Genomic DNA, 18484 nt, shown 5'->3' with positions numbered 1-18484 from the left:
ACCAACACATCTCATATCAAGAAATAATGATTCTTTTTTCAGTAAATTTGTTCAAAACCTGTATTTTCAAAACTGAAGTTTTTTTTTAAAGAAAATGAATGGTTTTCTTATGATCTACATAACTTTTAGCTTCTCAAATTTTGTGTCCTGTCCTGTAGGCATTTGTATTTTGGAAAACTTAAAAATTAAAATTGTAGGGGTTCCAAAAGAAATTATCAGTCACGTTATGATGATGGGACAGCGCCACAGAGACAGTTTCACAGATCACTTAGTAATGAAAATTGGCGAGACAGAACTGGAGAAGAAGAGGAAGATGATGGCGACTGGAGAAAGGCAGGCAAAAGTTGGAGTAAGTTTTTTTTAACATGGAATCACATGAGCTTTAGAGTATAGAAAGCTTGAACACTGAGCATCAATATTTCCTCACTAACAACGTTTCAACTTACTTTGGGATAAATTTTGTTGTAGTTAATCCTTTTGTAGGAAAATCTCGATTTTCAAGGTCACAGTTTTACATGGCTTTTTCCTATTTAAAAACAGAAGTATTATTTTGGAATGATAAGTCTTGTTTACATGTCAAAATAACATGTTTTCGACAAATACTTACACTGTTTCTTTTTTATAAGACATAGTTAGAGATTAAAATGAAATAAAACCGAAATATTAGGTGCTTTTTTGTCTATCACCTCTTGTTAATTGGTTTTGCAGCTGAAGATAAGTATTTTTAAAACTTATTTTGATTATTTCCAAAAATTTTCATGCTTAAAAGAATATTTTAAAATGAAAAATCTTGAAGTTTGAGTAAAAACAAAAAAATGTGAATTGTCTGATTTTCCTGAATTTTGACTTTGTTTTATAAGCCATTTCCTACATCTGATGGCAATTTTATGATGTTTGGAAATTAAAATGATCCAATTTATGCAGCTACCAGCCTTTACATGATGTTTTATTGTGAGTAAAAGTTTTCTCTTGTGATATTGTACGAAATGAAACATCAAGGTAAATAAATTGACCGATCAATTGCAAAATATCATTCTTTTGTCTTATAAAATTCTACAGCAATTTTTATCTAGAAAAAACCTTTTCACATGTTTTACCCTTAAAATGACTGAGTACTTTACATAATGGGCGTTATACACCAAAATACAGTACTATGAAATGTGCAGTTTTACTCAGGAAGAAACACTTGTGTCTCCATATTCTTTGTAGATATAATTGATGTCTTCACTGCATGTTAAACCTCTTTATGTCATTTTTATTCTATTTCAGACCCCAGAACTAATTGGAGAGAGCCTATAAACAGAGTAGAACGAGGTGGTTTTGATTCTGACAGACATCAACCAAATGGTATACAGAGAGGAGGTTTTGACAGGGATAAGGGAAGATCTTACCAGAGAAACCGTATCAGTGAATCATGGGATGAAGATGGTATAGTTTCTCTCTTACTCGTCCATGACGTTTTTCTAACACTTTCAAATACTGTAAATGTATTAATTTTCACTTTTTATTTGTGGTGGACATAAAAATGTGAAAAATAGTACCTGCGAAATCAATTATCAACACTTCATAACTGTAATCATTTTGTGAAACACCAAAATTGATATCCCTTGAATTTATTCACTTGACAGAACGTGCTAAAATTTAAACGTTTACAGTACTGATTTTGACTTTAACTGCATATTAAACCACCATATTGTAAGTGGGAGGTAATCCAGTGTATATAGGGATCATGTGGTCTGTCTTATCATCCATCTGTCACCATTTTTTATCTGCAACTCCTCAGAAATGGAATTCAGTTAAACCTTCACATATTTTTATGAATAATCATCACCACTGGTAAATTGGAAAGAGATTTTTAGAAATTAAGATGATTGAAATAGCCTTTATCCATTAGTTTTTGCCCAACAAACTTAGTTGCAAAAATATTTAGTAACACAACTATGGCCACCCTCCATTGGAATTTGACAAACCTTAGCATAATCTTAATCTTTTGTAGGACCCTGCCACGAAAAGTGGCGGTAGTCCTATAGTGATCACTGTCCATCCGTTACAAACTTGTGGCTGGACTGTAACTTCTTTGTCTTTTGATGTAGGCTTTTGATATTTGGCATGTGGGTAGACCGCCTAAAGAGGATGTGTTGTGTACCATCAATAGTGGTCTTTGACCTTGAACATTGACCGCAATGTCAAATTCCTTTTTTTTTCAGTGACAAACTTGTGTCTGGACTGTAACTTTTTTGTTATTAAAGTGGGCTTTTGATATTTGGTATGTAGCAAGGTCCCCTAAAGAGGATAAGTTGTGTACCATGGATAGTAGCCTATGACCTCAAGGTCAAATTCCTGTTATTTTTTTAGTGACTGACTCATGTCTGGGTGGGAACTTTTTTGTATTTCAATGTTAGCTTTTCATATTTGGCATTGTGTTTTTTAAGCAAAAATATATTTGGTTCCATGTTTCTTTCTCAACTGGTGAATATTTCTGTTGAATACGAGTGCTGCATGAAAAACTAAAAATTTGAAGTAAGCTTTTCCCTAATCCATTTTGTATATATGGCAAAATTGCCAGGACAGGTCCCTCAGGGATGGACTCTATGTCAATGATTTCTAGTTGATATGTAAAACCTCCCTTTTTTGTTGATTTTCACGGTCTTAGATTAAAGGCATTGAGTCAAAATTCCATCAGCAAGGGGTATTATGCTTTAAGTTGCCATTGTTATTTTAAAAGGAATAAGACCATTTTGAATGATTGAAGTACTGTAAGTTCCATATTATTGTGAATATTGTGACTTACTGATAAATTGCATTTATTTGAACTCACATTATGACGTTGTAAACATTACTGATGCGAAGTTTTCTCTCATAATTACATTTAGGGCTACAAACCCAAAATTGAAATAATTAATCTATGCAATAATTTCTGCATTTTAAATTTCAGATAATTTGCCAGAATGGAGTATGCCTGATAATGAAGGAGATGATGTTGGGACATTTGATGCAAGTGGTGCTTTTGTATCTACCAAGGTATGTTCTCTGCTAGGGTTTACTGTAAAAGAAGTAGTTTCATAATTGCAATTACTTAAATTACACAACGTACTTGGACAAATTTAATGAGATAGACCTAGGGTAAGGGCCATAACTCTTGAAATTAGTGGTATGTTTGTATCATATTTAATTTCACCAAAGCCTATCAAGCTTTCATTTGAAACAGAATGAAATCAGTCAGTGTTACTTTGATGCTTACATGCGATGGATGTAAAATGCTGAATATGAATGTTCCAATGATTTGTAAGAGTTGTGTCCATTACCATAGGTCTACCTCCTTAAGACCTTGTGAAAGCCACACCTTTCATGGCTTTTTAGTTCACCTTGTTTAAAAGGGCATGTGAGTTTTGTCATCACTTGGCTTCCGTTGTCCTTCTTTAACTTTTCTTAAAATATCTTTTTCTCTGAAACCATTTTGTGGATTATTACCAAATTTGGTCACCAGCATCCTTAGGGTATGTACTTTAAAAATGTGAGAATTACGTAGATCAAACTTAAAAAACATTTATTTTCAGATAGCATTCAGACTATTTGAGATATTGGAAAATAAATGTGATTTACCTTTCTCAGCTTAGAGTTCTGCAAGTCTGAATTGGGTCAAAGTTGTCAGTCAACTCCTTGTTACGAGTTATTGGCCTTGAAAGGCAAAAATTAAATTTTTGTAGTTTTCAGTACTTGAAAACTAATTGATAAAAAGACCCTTTGTATACCCTGCCTTACGAAGTTGCGAGGTATTATGTGAAAACCTCTGTCCTTTGATAGCTTGAGCAGAGTTTGAGGGTTCTTTTGACTTTTGTATCATAAAGTACGGATCAGATTCAAATTTCAGTTTCACAAAATTTATGGCCATTTAAATTTTTTTTTACTCCAAAATTTTATGCCCTATTTTTCTTTCTTTCTATTACAAGATGAATTACTGAGTACCTTGTGGAAATATTTAATAGTTTAGTTTCTAGTTATAGTCCTCTATTTCTTACTTTGTTGGTTTTTGGAGACAATTTAATGCCATGTACAAGGCTTACATAACTGTGTTGAGTGATTTTACTTGATGTTAAAATATTTAGTATGAACTAAGTTACTGAATTGATATCATTGGTTTTCAAATTTTGTAGAAAAAATCTAGTGAAAAGGATACAGAAAATAAAGAGAATAGAGACTCTAACAAGCCAAAAGAGGATGAAAAAGAAAGTGACAAAAATAAATCCTCAGACAAAGTGAAAGTAGATACAAAAGAGAAAGTAGAAAATAAAGACAAAGCGAAAACACCTCCACCACATGTCAAAAAAGTAGAAAAACAGAAAGACATTGAAAGTAAAAAGGACAAGAATGAAAGCAAAAAACCAGTCAATACTGAAAAAACAGTTGCACCAGTGAAGCCAATGGTTTCTAAACCACCAGCTAAAACTAACGAGGTGAAAGCTCTTCAAGACAATAATAGTGCTAATAACAATTCTACTAATCAGGAACCTGAGAAAAATGTAGTGACGAATGTAAGTGTCAAGAAAGATGCAGCCGAGGCGGAGACGCTTAGACGGCTGCAGGAAGCTGCCGAAAATGCAGTCTTGTCAGCCATGACGGCAGAGGTACAAAGGAAAAACCCACAGAAAAATTCTGACAAGTTCAGTTTTGGATTTTATTGAAATTACAATTTTTGCATTCTGAAACTTAATTTTTGCTGTCATATAGCATTTTCTGCTGTTACGTTATTTGATTTCCGCTATTTATTTTACTATATGGAAAATCATACAGGTCAAAGTTTAGAATTTTTCTGTGGGTTCTTTAATTGTTACCAGTGTGAAAATGCCAGGCTTTTGATGTTGTACAGAGCTGTCGAAATTTATGTTTATGGCCAGATGTTGTTTACATCATTTACAGATACAAACATTATACATGTAATTTGCAGTGAATTATAAATGATACATTTGTATTTTAAGAAATTTTATTATTTATTTTTCTCTAAAAAGTTGCTGCTTAGATCTGGTACTTCCAAACATTTTCGACATCTCTGGTTGTAGAAATAGATTGAACCAAACATTGCTTGTCTGTATATATTAACCACTATCATCTACGTCATGAATTACTGAATATATTTTCGAACATTTAAAAAGTGTACCATGTGTATGTATTTGGTAACTGAATATTTAGTTATGTCTAAAATACATTCAATGTTGAGATTAAGTTGCTATTGTTAAAAAAAAAATCGAAACATTAAAAATTTATTGCAATTTTGCTTTCATTTTATGAACATAGATTGCTTTTCAAAAGTACACTGCAAAAATAGATTTATAACAATAACCATTGATCCAACCAAGTTCTTTTAATTGGTTTCATATAACCACAATTTTTTTCCCCCACATTATGTTGCAGTTGATCTTTTAAGTAATTCAAATGTGTGTTAATGTATCCTTTTGAGCTACAAATTGGAGTGTTTTCTAATATTTCTGTTATTTATGTACTGAGTTGTTTTATACAGTGAAACCTGTTTTAACAGGTTCAAAAACATTGCATCTTATAGAGGATTAAGTCTATCATTACGAATTTAACATTTAATCTCAGAAGCATTGACAGACTGATTTTAGTCTGACTGGAAGTCAACCTGTGATGCTGTTAAAAATCTTAACTAATTCATACCTTTTAACAAAAATGAAATGTTTATCTATATCTCCCATCTTTAGGTTTTGTTAAAGTATTTATAAGAAAAAATAAATCCTTGTTGATGTAATACTGTAAAATGCAGAAATATTGTTAAAAATATCAATACTCAACTGTATCCTATTACAGGATATACTGGCCCCATATTTTGCAGTAACTTAGGAAGATGTCTGATGTACACAGGTTTCCAGTTTATCATGGTTTGGTTTAGACAGGTTTCAATATTTGCAATTTTTAAGGTTTGAATGTCATTTTACTGATCTCAAAAACTGAATTTTTTATATTTGTTAGTACAGTAATTTAATGTTTTAATATAGGATGAAGATAAACCAGTAGGGCCACAACCAGCCAAAGATTCCACAGCATTACCAGTAGAGCATGAAAATGCACACAAATGGTTTTACAAAGATCCTCAGGGAGACATGCAGGGTAAGTGCTAATGTAATGACCTGAAGCTATGACTAGTGCAAGATATATACAATATTAGGGTATTGTAAAAAAAATAGTTTGTATATGTATTAGGCATTCTAATTAGAATTAGATCTATCAACTGCCATCCATTCACTGCATGTGGCATCTAACACCTCTCCATTCTACTTTCTGTTCTGATGACCTTTCTGTTCAGCCAATCAGATTTCATCTTTCATGGTTTTGAAGGCATTGTTAAATTTGAAAAACCAAGGGTTCAGAAAAGGTTATCTGAACAGAAAGTAGAATGGAGTGTTGTTAGATCCTACTTGCAGTGACTGAATGGAACAATAGGTCTTATTTGATTAGATTGGTGTAGAAATTAAGTTTTTGCAGAGTATTTTCTATGTCTTACTCTATGTCCCACACTAAGAGCACATACAGGCAGCCATCCTCCCAAGCTAAGACATTACCCGCGAAATATGAATGAGTGATGTCAGGGGTTTCAGGGAGCGAGGGTGGACTCAAAACCCTGACTTGGGAGGATGACAGGCAGCATATTACCTTGCATTTGTATATAGTCAATGATCATTTAGTTATAACAGTTTGTTTATGGTAATGCAAAAAACAGCTTTAATCATTGGAAGATGCAAGACACATTATCAAAATGCAGAATCGGGGAAAAATGGTGAAATTTTCTAATTAAATATGTGTTTCATGAGTAAGTCTATTAGCCCAACAACATTTGGAATTAGTAAAACTCAACTGCTGCTTGTATAGTTGTGAAATGAACAAAGGTCATCCAGTTCAGATTAGATTTTGTTAATTGAAATTAAAAAAAATATGACTGGTTTACAGACGTTTTTCTCTATCTGTACTTGATAAGAAAGGTGTCATTGGCATATTGGTGTAAGCTCTAAGAAACTTGCAGGTTAGCTTATTTGTCTAATTGTTACGATTTTTTTTCTTTTCCAGGGCCTTTCACATCAAGTGAAATGGCAGAATGGTTTAGTGCTGGATATTTTACCATGAACTTACAGGTCAAGCGTGGCTGTGATGAAAAAATATCTCCTTTAGGTAAGACCTGTCTGTGATGAATAGAGAAGTTAAAACATAGGTCATAAGTGAATTGGATGAAAAATTATCTCCTTTAGGTAACCCCTGTCTGTGATAAATAGAGGAAGTTAGTAGAACAAGGGTCAAAGGTGTCAAGTTCAATGCAACTAAACTATTGATTGTTCTTCAAAATAAAAGTCAGATTTCAAGTTATACAGGTAATCGTTCCATTATCAAATATTTATACCCTGTATAGTTTGAAGGATAAGCCACGATAATTGTTATTCATAATTTGTCTTCACAATGAGGCTTTTGTACTCAGAGCTTCTTAATCTTATAATTCCTATTTCGAGAATTTTTTTGAATACAGTCATTATTTGGCTGTTTTTTTTTTTACTTACCCTCATGTTGTTAATCTTATGCTTAGCCAGTTCATGTATAATTGTTTATGTTGTGTCTGTTTTGATTAACAGGAGAACTTATAAAAAGTTGGGGCAGAGTACCATTTTTACCCGGGCCTTCGCCCCCACCAGCACTGGTAAGTTTCTAGTCTGAATAAATTTCTGTTTATAAAATTGTTTGTTGCGTACTATTCCTTCAGCTATATGCCTGAAATCAGAGAATAGTAACACCAAGATAAGATGGTGAAACTAAAAGGGAATTCTTACTTGTATTAAAAATGATTAAAATTGAGTTATAGCTCTAGCTAAAGGTTGATTGATTAATTAAATTAATGTAATTATATGGCCACTCAACAAGTGTGTGGTATATTGGACTCACCTTGTCAATCCGTCCATCTTGATTTCATTGTAATTATTTCAACTCCCAATGGTTGGATTAGTTTCAAATTTGGGATGTGGCTTAATATAAATGGGACAAAATGTAAGCAATTTTGGTTGCTGTCTGATATCTACTTCCTGAAAGAGATGGTGTATTACAACACATGCTAATTCATGATCTGTAGTTTCAGCCTTTACTCTTAATCTTCACTGGTTTTCTCTGATATACTTATTTCAGTTAGAGTAATAATTTATTGTGTATAAATGGGACTCGTTTTATGGCCAAATTAATTTGAATTTTCAGACACTACCAAACACTGTGTAACTTATCTTTGATTTTAGAACACACCAACATCACAACCTGACCAACAAGAACAAATGAAGGCCATGCAACAATTACTTGTCCAACAACAACTCATGCAGCAACAGTTTTTAATGAGGTATGGTTGCCTGCTAAAAGGTTTCTCTTAATTTCTAGATTGTGGTGGTGATGAACTTGAGACTTGAAATTATGCATGTTTGAATTTCTTCTATTCTCTGCATTTTCACATTAACTTGACATGCATCTTCATCTAACAATGTCTTTACATACATAATATATAAAGAAGTGGTCAATGTCATGGAAGGTCATAACTGTGGTCAATGTCACTGAAGGTCATAAGTGTGGTCAGTGTCATTGAAGATCATAAGTGTTGTCAATATCACAGAAGGTCATAAGTGTGATTGATGTCAGGTAGAGTCATTATTGTGGTCAATGTCACAGAAGGTCACAAGTGTGAAATTGATTATAGTAATATCATCTAAATTCTGTTTTTCATTGTAATTTAATAATGTGATTTATTGTACTCTTTAGTCTGTCTGACATCTACCAATGCACTGTAAATGAGATAATAAAATTGATACTGAATTATTAGGTTAAGTTTTAAGGATATTTGCATTACCTCATCAAAACTTAAAATTAATATGTTTGTAACAAGGGTCTTGAAATTTTGACAGCCCATGCCGGACATTTTGTCAAACTTCGGCAGACGTTTGTGTTAGTCTTTTACATGCTCAGGTTGAAAAGAAACGTAAAAAAACTGTTTACTTTTTATGTAGTTATTTTAAGATAAATATTGGACATTGTGTTATTTTATCACATACTCTGTCTTTTATAAAATATCAGATTGGGTAAACGAGTTAGGTTTCGACCACATGTGGACATTCTAACAGGTAAACAAAACATTGTATCTCTCAGACTTTTTCATCACATAGGTAAACAGCCGAAAACTTCTGAGTTATAAAAAAAAATGTTGATTATAATTTATAAAAGAAAATCGCAAACACATTTTGTATATTGATATAAATGGTCTGTTGACTTCTGTATTAAAACAATTCTATCGATGAATTAATAATTACAAACTACGACTGATTCCTAGTTTCAGCTGCATTTGCTTTCGTTGCCTCTGAAAGATTGGCAGGAAAATGAATGTCTTGTCAATATTTTTTCTTAATTAATCAACTAATAAATGTATGAAGATTCTCCGAGTTACTTCAATCAATTTGTATAGGCAATGAGGCTGCACATGTACCGTTAATTATGCAATCAACTAATCAGTTACATATAAGTGACTGTCACAGGTGGCTGCACATCGGCTACAATTTACACACACTTGTCAATTGATTTCCAATAAACAATTAGGAGAGAGGTAGACAGGATGTTTATACTCTAATAAAAACCACACAGACTGTAATTTATAAGGGTTGACAATTTTTTATGTCCGATATTGAAAAATGGTCATCGGTCATTTGCAAAATTTATTGGTCAGTGACCGGCATTTTATTCCGTTTCTGGATCCATAGTTTGTAATAAATAACATGAATTATTAAACATAAGATAAAAGTTTATATTCATGCAGATATGGAGAAATCATAGGATATGCTCTGACACCAAGTTTCACTGTCATGGGTGTAAACTGTCCGGAAATCATTGCTAATTGGAATCATGGACACTGAAACATCAGAGTACCAGAATATATGTACAGAAATATTTTATTTTTTGCATTTCAGACAGTTACAGATGCAGCAGATTCAACAGTTAATGACTCAGCTACAGGACAATGAGCAGTTTCAGAGTCTGTCCCCAATACAGCAGCAACAGTTAGCCATGCAGATAATGATGAAACAATCCCCGGTGCCAGTGGTATCACAGTCACAAGTAACAAAACTATCTCCAAGGTAAAAGCATGTGATTTAATTCCAAAAGTAACATGCTTTCTGATTGGATAAAAAAAATTGTCAGGTTATTTAGCATGCTCGGTATAAGCTTATTTCTTCATAGATGTAAAAAGAATTTGTTAGTCATCCCTTAGCTTGTTATTTAGTGAAGTGTTTTGTTGGCATTTAGGTAGGACATGTATTATAGATGGTGATTATTTCAGAAATTTTCTCACACAAATTTAGAAAAAAATCAATTTTAACATGTGTTTGTGATGGATAAAATGAAAAAGTTACTTTTCATCACTCAGACCATTAGTTCTTAAGGAGGTAGACCTAGGGTAAGGGACACAACTCTTAAAAATTATTGGAACGTTTGTATTCAGCATTTTACATCAAACCTATGTAAGCATCTAATTAACGGATTCATTTCATGCTGCTTCAACCAAAAGCTTGAGAGGCTTTGGTGAAATTAAATATAATACAAACATATCACTGATTTCATGAGTTATGTCCCTTACCCTAGATCTACCTCCTTAAATTGCCTTCTTTTACAGGGAAGCCATTTTTCTAAAATGTAAGAGCTACATGTGAAATAAAATATTAATTTGAATAATATTTTTTGCCAATTATTGTGAGTGTATTCTAACCTGTAATCAGGATAATAATGTACTAGAAATAACATGATGATCTTTCATCACTCACCAACTCTGAAGCTTAAATTTGTGTAATATCATATATAATTATTGCCGATGGAGCTAACCAATGAAGCTAAATTTTATTGTCTACCTCAAGAATTAAACCATAGTTATTTTATTTTAACATTCTATAAATGTAGAAGTATGTGTTGTTTCTTTAGCTTTCTGTAAATTGATTTTGCAGATCTCCGCCCACTGAGTCTGTTTCCCCATCAAATCCTAGTCATCCAGCTTTTCAGCAATCTGTCTCACAACCAAACACAGAGGAAGGGGCATCAATATGGGACACAAACAATACAAAACCTAACATGCCGGGTATGTAGACTACAAATTTTTTGTACATGTACATATCAGTATCAGAATTTATATCTTGGATGTTACGATTATAAGCTTTATTATACCTTCTCTGTTGGTAACACCTTTGCAGACATCCGAAATTGGATTTGACCAAATTTGAAGTATGCTTAGTCCTTAGGAATATCTATAACCCTATTGGTTTTCAAGAATACTTTTTACACAGCAAGTTTATTAATTGTTGTTTGATATGTTGTTGATAGGTATTTTGTGAATTTTTTATGTCGTGAGGTTTAAAAATCTATCTTACCTCCTAATGCATTCTATGGTAGGTATCGAAAATATTTAATTTAAATTGTATTGTTAAGATTACAGTGCTACCTGTCTTCACCAAACCTCTTTTGGACTATATACTTTAAATATACAAAAGTTTGCAGTGCTCGAATTTTCATTATTTTCCTGATGGACAGAAAAGTATGAAAAATAATACCAGTCTAATTAAATTTAGACCTATCAATTGTTCCATTCAGTCACTACATGGAGTGACTGTATGGAACAAGTGATAGGTCGAATTATAATTAGATTGAAATATTACCAGCAATATTGATTTTAACACTACATAACGCTAAACATTTTTTCGAAACTGTGAAAATTGATACATTCACTTGATAGATTCCATGAAAATTAATACGTTTACAGTAATTTGTTTGGTTTACCCAGGCTCAAAACACATTTTAACTGATATGAAATAATTTCAAAAAGTGTCTGGTTTAGACAGGGTTTACCCAGACTCAAAAAATATTTTAACTGATATGAAATAATTTCAAAAATTGTCTGGTTTAGACAGGGTTTACTTCATTCAAGGATTGGTTTAGATAGGTTTCACTGTGCAAGTCTTATAAAGTAGGTAAGGTGTCAGTATTTATCCATTACTATGCCTACATGTAGAAGATTTTTTACTATGAATTATTCAAAATTGATAACATACTATAGGAAAGTTTTTTGTTATGTACATGCAGAGTTCAGGAAAATCCCCAATCCTGTGGGTTCTGACAGGTAAAATATGGGTAGGACCAGCATTTCAACCTCTTGTGCTGGTCCCATGGCTGACAGTGGTTAAAAAGATTTTGTGAAGTCTGATAACATGGGACTGGCAAATTTTCAGTGGGACTGACAAAACATTTGCCTTTGTCAGTCCTATGTCCGACAGCAAAAAAAAGATTTTCGTGAACTCTTTACATGATGTAAACTGCAGCTGTGTCAGTTAGTTGATTGAATATAGTTATTTAATTATTTCATAATATTTTGTTAGAAATGATTATCGGAAGGATATCTTTTGTTTTTTTTTTCATTTTTATTCAGTTTTAATGTTATATTTATTATTGTATGCTCATTGTACTATTAAAATTCATGTATAATTGAATTTTAAAAAAAGGGATCTTGGTCCTGCAAAAGGGATATTGTGAAACAAATTTTTAAAATGGGAAAACAAAATCGAGGAACAAACCATATTTTCGGATAAATTGAATTTTTTTTTTTCAGTATTTTCCCATTTGGGCAAGAAAAGGATATTCATCTCAAAAGAGGGTAGAACACTCCTTTATTTATATTATATATTTTAGGGGGATGGTCACAGCCAACCAGTGTATGGGATATAGACCCAAAAGTAGCTATTTCCAATACAGAATTAGAAATGCAGCTTGAAAAAGCGAGAAAGGTTTGTCAGTGTTGTATAGCTTTATTGCACATGTTAGGTGCATTCAGAGTACAAATATCGCAGTGTTCCACCAATGTTAACTGGTAACAATGGTATGACACAATTTTCTTTTAAATTATAACTTGCCAACCAACTCTGTGGAAATAAACAGTCAATGCCATTGAGAAATAAAATTGCTTCAAAATGGTACCATTGGTAAATGTTGATGACAATGGCAATACTAAGAATGCTCATATTATGTCATATATAACATATGTTATCTCAAGTGGTTTTTAGCTCATTATACCTCATCATTCAAACTTCTGTAGATTAAATTGAATAATTAATCCTGTCTGTATCCATTCAGCCTAAATTAATGGCTAAGATCAATAACTTCATTGAAAAAAGTATTTTAAAATGTGATTATTTATGGCGGTAAAGATGTGAATCTCTTTGCCATTAGCTGTAATATATGGAAGTTTTAAGTACTTCTCTGTCTAAGAATCAGGCAAAATGTGTATACGGTGTGGCACATGAAGGAAAAAAGATTTTATTGCATTATTAACCAAGAATTTATACCTCCAAAAATAACCATCAAAGTGTAAAATTTGCCTTTTTAAGATATGAATAGATAAGTTGAAATGCACTATGGAAAAAATTATCGAAAAATATTCCAGCACATTTTCCTCATATAAGCAGTCAAAAAATATTTATGTCAGAGATGCTTCAGGATAAATTTAAATAGCTTTTTTTTGTTTTCTAGATGTATTGAATATATTTGAGGCAAAAAAAATTAATTGAGAATTGTGATGTGCCACCCATTTAAATGATTCTTACACAGAATGGTACTTAACTAGTTAAAGCAATAGTTTTTTTAAAATTTCTTTGAGACTCAATTTAAAATTAGTTTAGGGCTATTCCAGGAAAAATGTATAAGGGGGTTAGACAGCATCCTTTGAAAATTGTGTGGATGGGAGTATTTATCCTTCAATGAGGTTATTTGTTAAACGAATAAAGATATATGGTTATTTTTTTGCTGTATCCGTCCATTAGCAAGTTATCGACTTTCTGGCTCCTCCCACTCACGTGATCAGCTGAACTACATTTTTTCTGGTATGCATAAATTAATCATGGCCGCCACCATAGATACGATATAAACAAATTGCGTATCCGGTTAATCTTTTTTCGCTGTTTTATTTCGTTTTCACTTTTTTTACCTGAATGAAATAAAAGATTTTATGTAAACCAAATAATGATTTTGTTTGTATTTTTTCACCATCATATATATGGCAAATCCCAAATCTCGTTCAGATTTGATTCATTATCAGTTTGCAGACGACTCTCCCTGTCATTTCAGTCATGTTGGACTCGGAGCCAGAGTGTCTGTCACAATTTAACATAAACTGGTCCCCACTTAAAGAAATTGAAGCATTACAATATGATAAAACTCTTGAAGAGACAAATGACCAGGAAACTGTAATGCTCTTGGATTTATTACTGCCTAAACCCCAAGATAATGAATCAGAGGAACACTACATTATAGATCTGCCCATACAACTCCCTCCTCTTCTTCAAAAAATTCAAACAAATATTGCAAATCCCAAAGAAACTAGTGCACAAATTTCACCCCTGAAATCTACTGCCATATGCCAAACAGAAACAAGTCAGCTTCCACCTTCCTCGTGGAATTCAAAACATTAATGTTCTTAAAATCGACTTTACAACATTTAAAATATTTGTATTTATTGTTCATTTCACTTATTTGTCTCTTGGAATTAAATAAATTTTGATACATTGCTTATTTTCTTCAAACAGCTTTGACAGATTATATGGTGCGGATTAAATTTCAATGTTTACTGAGTCATGCGCCATGCGTATTAATTTTTTTTATGGTTTAACCATTGGGGCTCCTCAGGTGATATGCATTTTAAAATTTTATTTCAAAAATGTACACACGCACAAAACTATTAATATAACAGGATAAAAACAATATAGGTACATTGTCGAAAATTATTGAAGATATGTGTATTTGGCTTGGAACGGGAGAAATAGCTCCGCGGAGCCTCGCATTTCCTACCTGTTCCGTTGCCTCATCACATATCTTCAATAATTTTCGACAATGTACCTATATTGTATATATACAGGCATTCATAGGAATACTTTGTTGTGAGCATTTAATTTTAATTCTATGGGGTATAAAAAATTGTGCTGTCCAACCCTATCATACACTTTTTCTTAGAAATGCCCTTATTTACAAAAAAACTTGTTACCTGTGAAGTGAAAGTAGGTCTAGTTGCATTTCAATATTGCAATTTAAGTTGTTCAAAAAATTCTTTTCAGGAAAAAGAAGAACAGTTAGAAAGAATTCGTTTAGAGAAAGAGGAAGAAGAAAGACGAATACAAGAAGAAATGAAAAGACAACAAGAAGAAATAATGAAACAACAAGAAGAACTACGCAGACAGAAAGAAGAAATGGAAAGACAGAAAATGGAAATAGAAAAACAAAGGCAGCTGGAATTACAAGTAAGGAATATGAAATTCGGAAATGAATGGTAGATTTTTATGCATTCTGAAATATTTCCAACACAGGAAGTATATTATACCCTTACTCAATGAGTTGTTGGTATATTGGAATCACCTTGTCCATCCCTCTTCCCGTCTTTTTGTCTATCATTGCAATTATTTTGACTCCCAATGGATGGATTGCTTATAAATATTTGTGTATGGATATATAAAGATGGGGGCATACAGTAAGCCAAAAAGAGCTCAAAGTGTTACTTGATATTTGTGATGTGCAATGCAAAATTTGCAAAATTATTTCTGGAGTACAGTCGACTCCACTTAATCGCATATCGCTTAATTGCATATTTCGGTTATTAGCATAATTTTCTCCTGCACAAAACCATTTCCTATTATTCTATTAGGGAAAAAATCGCTTATTTGCATAGGCCTTGCAGGTGCATTTCGGTTTATTGCATAGAGAATTTTGCCTCATCCAGGTAAAGGCAGGTTTTCCCAAATTCTATTTTAAGCCTTCGGGTCATAAATATGTCAATCATATTTATTGTTGTAAAAACTATATTATCATCAATCAGGAGGTGTTAATAATGGATTAAAAACATAATGGACATAAAAGGCAATTTAAATGATATCTAATTACATTAAAATAAACAAGCACCTACGTGAACAATGACTTCTGACGACATGCCACACATCACCTTATGATGCGGCTTGGGGTTCAGCTTGGGGTATTTTTTGTCCCTTTTTAAATTCTTCCGACTACAAATGATTATCAATGTAAATTTAATTTTTTTTAATGAGCTGAACAGTTTTTAGTGAGCTTGGGTTACTAGGCATAAATATCAACCGAAAATTAAAAGTCATCATTCAATCAGTACAATGTCTAAGCGAAAGCGTAACGATCTCACACTTGTTGACAAGTATGAAGTTATAAAACTTCTTGACCAGAAACTGTCACAGACAGAAATTTCGAAGAAACTGGGATGCTCCCAATCCCAGATTTCGCGCATTTCATCAAAGAAAGAGGAAATACGAGACCAGTATTTCTCCAACACAAACCCAGACAGAAAACGTCAGCGTATTGGCAAATCTGCAGACGTGGAAGCAGCTCTAACAACATGGTTTACCAATGCCAGGTCCAGAGACATTCCTATCAGCGGTCCCATCTTAGAGCAAAAAGCTAAAGATCTTGCTACAGAACTGGGGGAAACAGACTTCAACCCAACCAGTGGCTGGCTTTCCAGGTGGAAATCTCGCAGCATGATAGTTCACAAAAAACTACATGGGGAGAAGAAAGACTCAGATGAGAAAGCAGCTGACAACTGGTTAGAAAATGTTCTACCAAACCTACTGCACAACTACCACCCAAACGATGTGTTCAATGCTGATGAAACTGGCCTCTACTATCGAGCATTACCTGATGGGACCCTAACCCACAAAGATGACAGTGTGTCTGGCAGTAAAAAGTTGAAAGAGAGAGTCACTGCAATGGTAGCATGTAATATGACTGGCACAGACAAACGCAAACTACTCATCATCGGTAAAAGTAAAGATCCAAGGTGCTTTAGAGGCAAAAAGAGTCTACCAGTCATGTACAAAAACAATGAGAACGCCTGGATGACAGCAGAAATATTTAAAGATTGGTTAAGAGAATTTAACAAAGATATGCGTCGTCAAAATAGAAAGGTACTTCTCATGGTTGACAACTGTAGTGCCCACCCCCAGGATGCAGCAGACCGGTTAGATTTCGTCCAACTAGAATTCCTGCCACCAAATACTACAGCCATCATCCAGCCCTGTGACCAAGGGATCATCCGGAACCTGAAAGGCCACTATCGTAGTCAGTTGGTGCAAAAAGTGGTTACCCATATAGATTCGACGACTGCAAAAGCATCACAGATCGCCAAAAGCATTAGCCTACTTGACGCAGTTCATATGGTCACTCTGGCATGGAAAATGGTCAAGACAACAACTGTGATCAACTGCTTCGCCAAGGCAGGTTTTAAGAAAGACTTAAGTGCAGCAGACCAAGTCGTAGCTGATGTTGAAAGACCACCAACAATGACCGAAGAAGAATTCAACAACTATGTAGACCACGACAACGACACCGAGTGCTTTGGGGAACTCACAGAAGCAGATATAGCTGCAGCAATACTCCAAGATGAACCAGGAAGAAATGCCGACCCTGCCGATGATTCCGATAGCGACAACGATTCCGAAGACCTCACTTTACCAGTCACACTGTCAGAGGCAAACAACTACCTTGCTGCTTTGCGTCGTGCCATGGAAGAACATACCTGTTCCGACTTCACAACTTTCTACAAGCTTGAGACAGAGATACTAAAGATGTTTGCCCAGTCTAGACGCCAGTGCAAAATCACAGAGTTCGTAAATTGGATTCCTTAGTGACATTATTTAAGTGACAATAAACATGTATTGTAGTGCATATTTAATGTGAGGTGTTTTCATAAACTGTGCTTTTTACATTTTCTTTTTGTATGACTTGTGATTTTAAATGCTAGTGCGTAAAGTAATGGACAATTAATTACAGGACTTTCTTAGTGCTCATTCATTGTTTTTCATATGAAATAACTTATAAACCTTGTTTTTATGTTATATTTTTTTATGTAAGAAATTATTTTAAATGTAGGATTTCGTGAATAAATATGTAATATATTTCTTTATTATTATATTTTCCAATGAAATTCAACTACCCTAAGGTGCCCCATACTATCTACACTTCATAGGAATATATATCGAGGTCAATGACACGTGTAATACACAACTATCAGTGTACAATGGTGATTTAGGAATAAAAACACACAGACCATTTCAAAAGCCCACAAACTGCAAACATTGACGAATATTACACTGAATCCCTGCTGAAATATGAAATATGGGATTTTCTTTCATAGAAAGGTCAGGAAAATACTTGACTATTTATAGATGAGAAACACGTGGTTTTACTTATAAATACACACGACGTAAAGAAGGTCAATAAACAAGGCAAACACAATATATATTATTATTTATTGATAAAAGAACAATACAATGTGAAGGTCTATAACAATTAAATACCAGATCAGAAATGTTGAACAGTGATATCCCTGGTTGATCCACAGTATCATTGTCTTACCTGAACT

The 18484-nt window shown here is 33.3% G+C and overlaps 1 protein-coding gene across 2 annotated transcripts in view; it reads left to right on the top strand.

Moving 5' to 3' along the window:
- The window catches only part of LOC148601270 (GRB10-interacting GYF protein 2-like), a 37673-nt gene that overhangs the window by 3414 nt on the left and 15775 nt on the right, over positions 1-18484 (top strand). Inside the window, exons 6-17 of one of the 2 annotated variants that reach the window (XM_088555964.1) lie at positions 198-349; positions 1270-1428; positions 2936-3021; positions 4155-4532; positions 6012-6123; positions 7078-7179; positions 7632-7696; positions 8280-8377; positions 9987-10154; positions 11016-11146; positions 12748-12842; positions 15162-15344. In XM_088555964.1, coding sequence (XP_088412090.1) covers positions 198-349; positions 1270-1428; positions 2936-3021; positions 4155-4532; positions 6012-6123; positions 7078-7179; positions 7632-7696; positions 8280-8377; positions 9987-10154; positions 11016-11146; positions 12748-12842; positions 15162-15344 — 1729 coding nt within the window. Of the gene's footprint in view, positions 1-197; positions 350-1269; positions 1429-2935; positions 3022-4154; positions 4626-6011; positions 6124-7077; positions 7180-7631; positions 7697-8279; positions 8378-9986; positions 10155-11015; positions 11147-12747; positions 12843-15161; positions 15345-18484 lie in introns of both variants that reach the window. The other variant, XM_088555963.1, reaches the window with a different exon arrangement.

The sequence above is a fragment of the Perna viridis genome, chromosome 12, assembly GCF_037379345.1.
Source record: "Perna viridis isolate PV_CMFRI_1.1 ecotype Kerala chromosome 12, ASM3737934v1, whole genome shotgun sequence".
NCBI lineage: Eukaryota > Metazoa > Mollusca > Bivalvia > Mytilida > Mytilidae > Perna > Perna viridis.
Note: the sequence above shows the minus strand (reverse complement) of the source record. Positions and strands in the feature narration are given on the sequence as shown.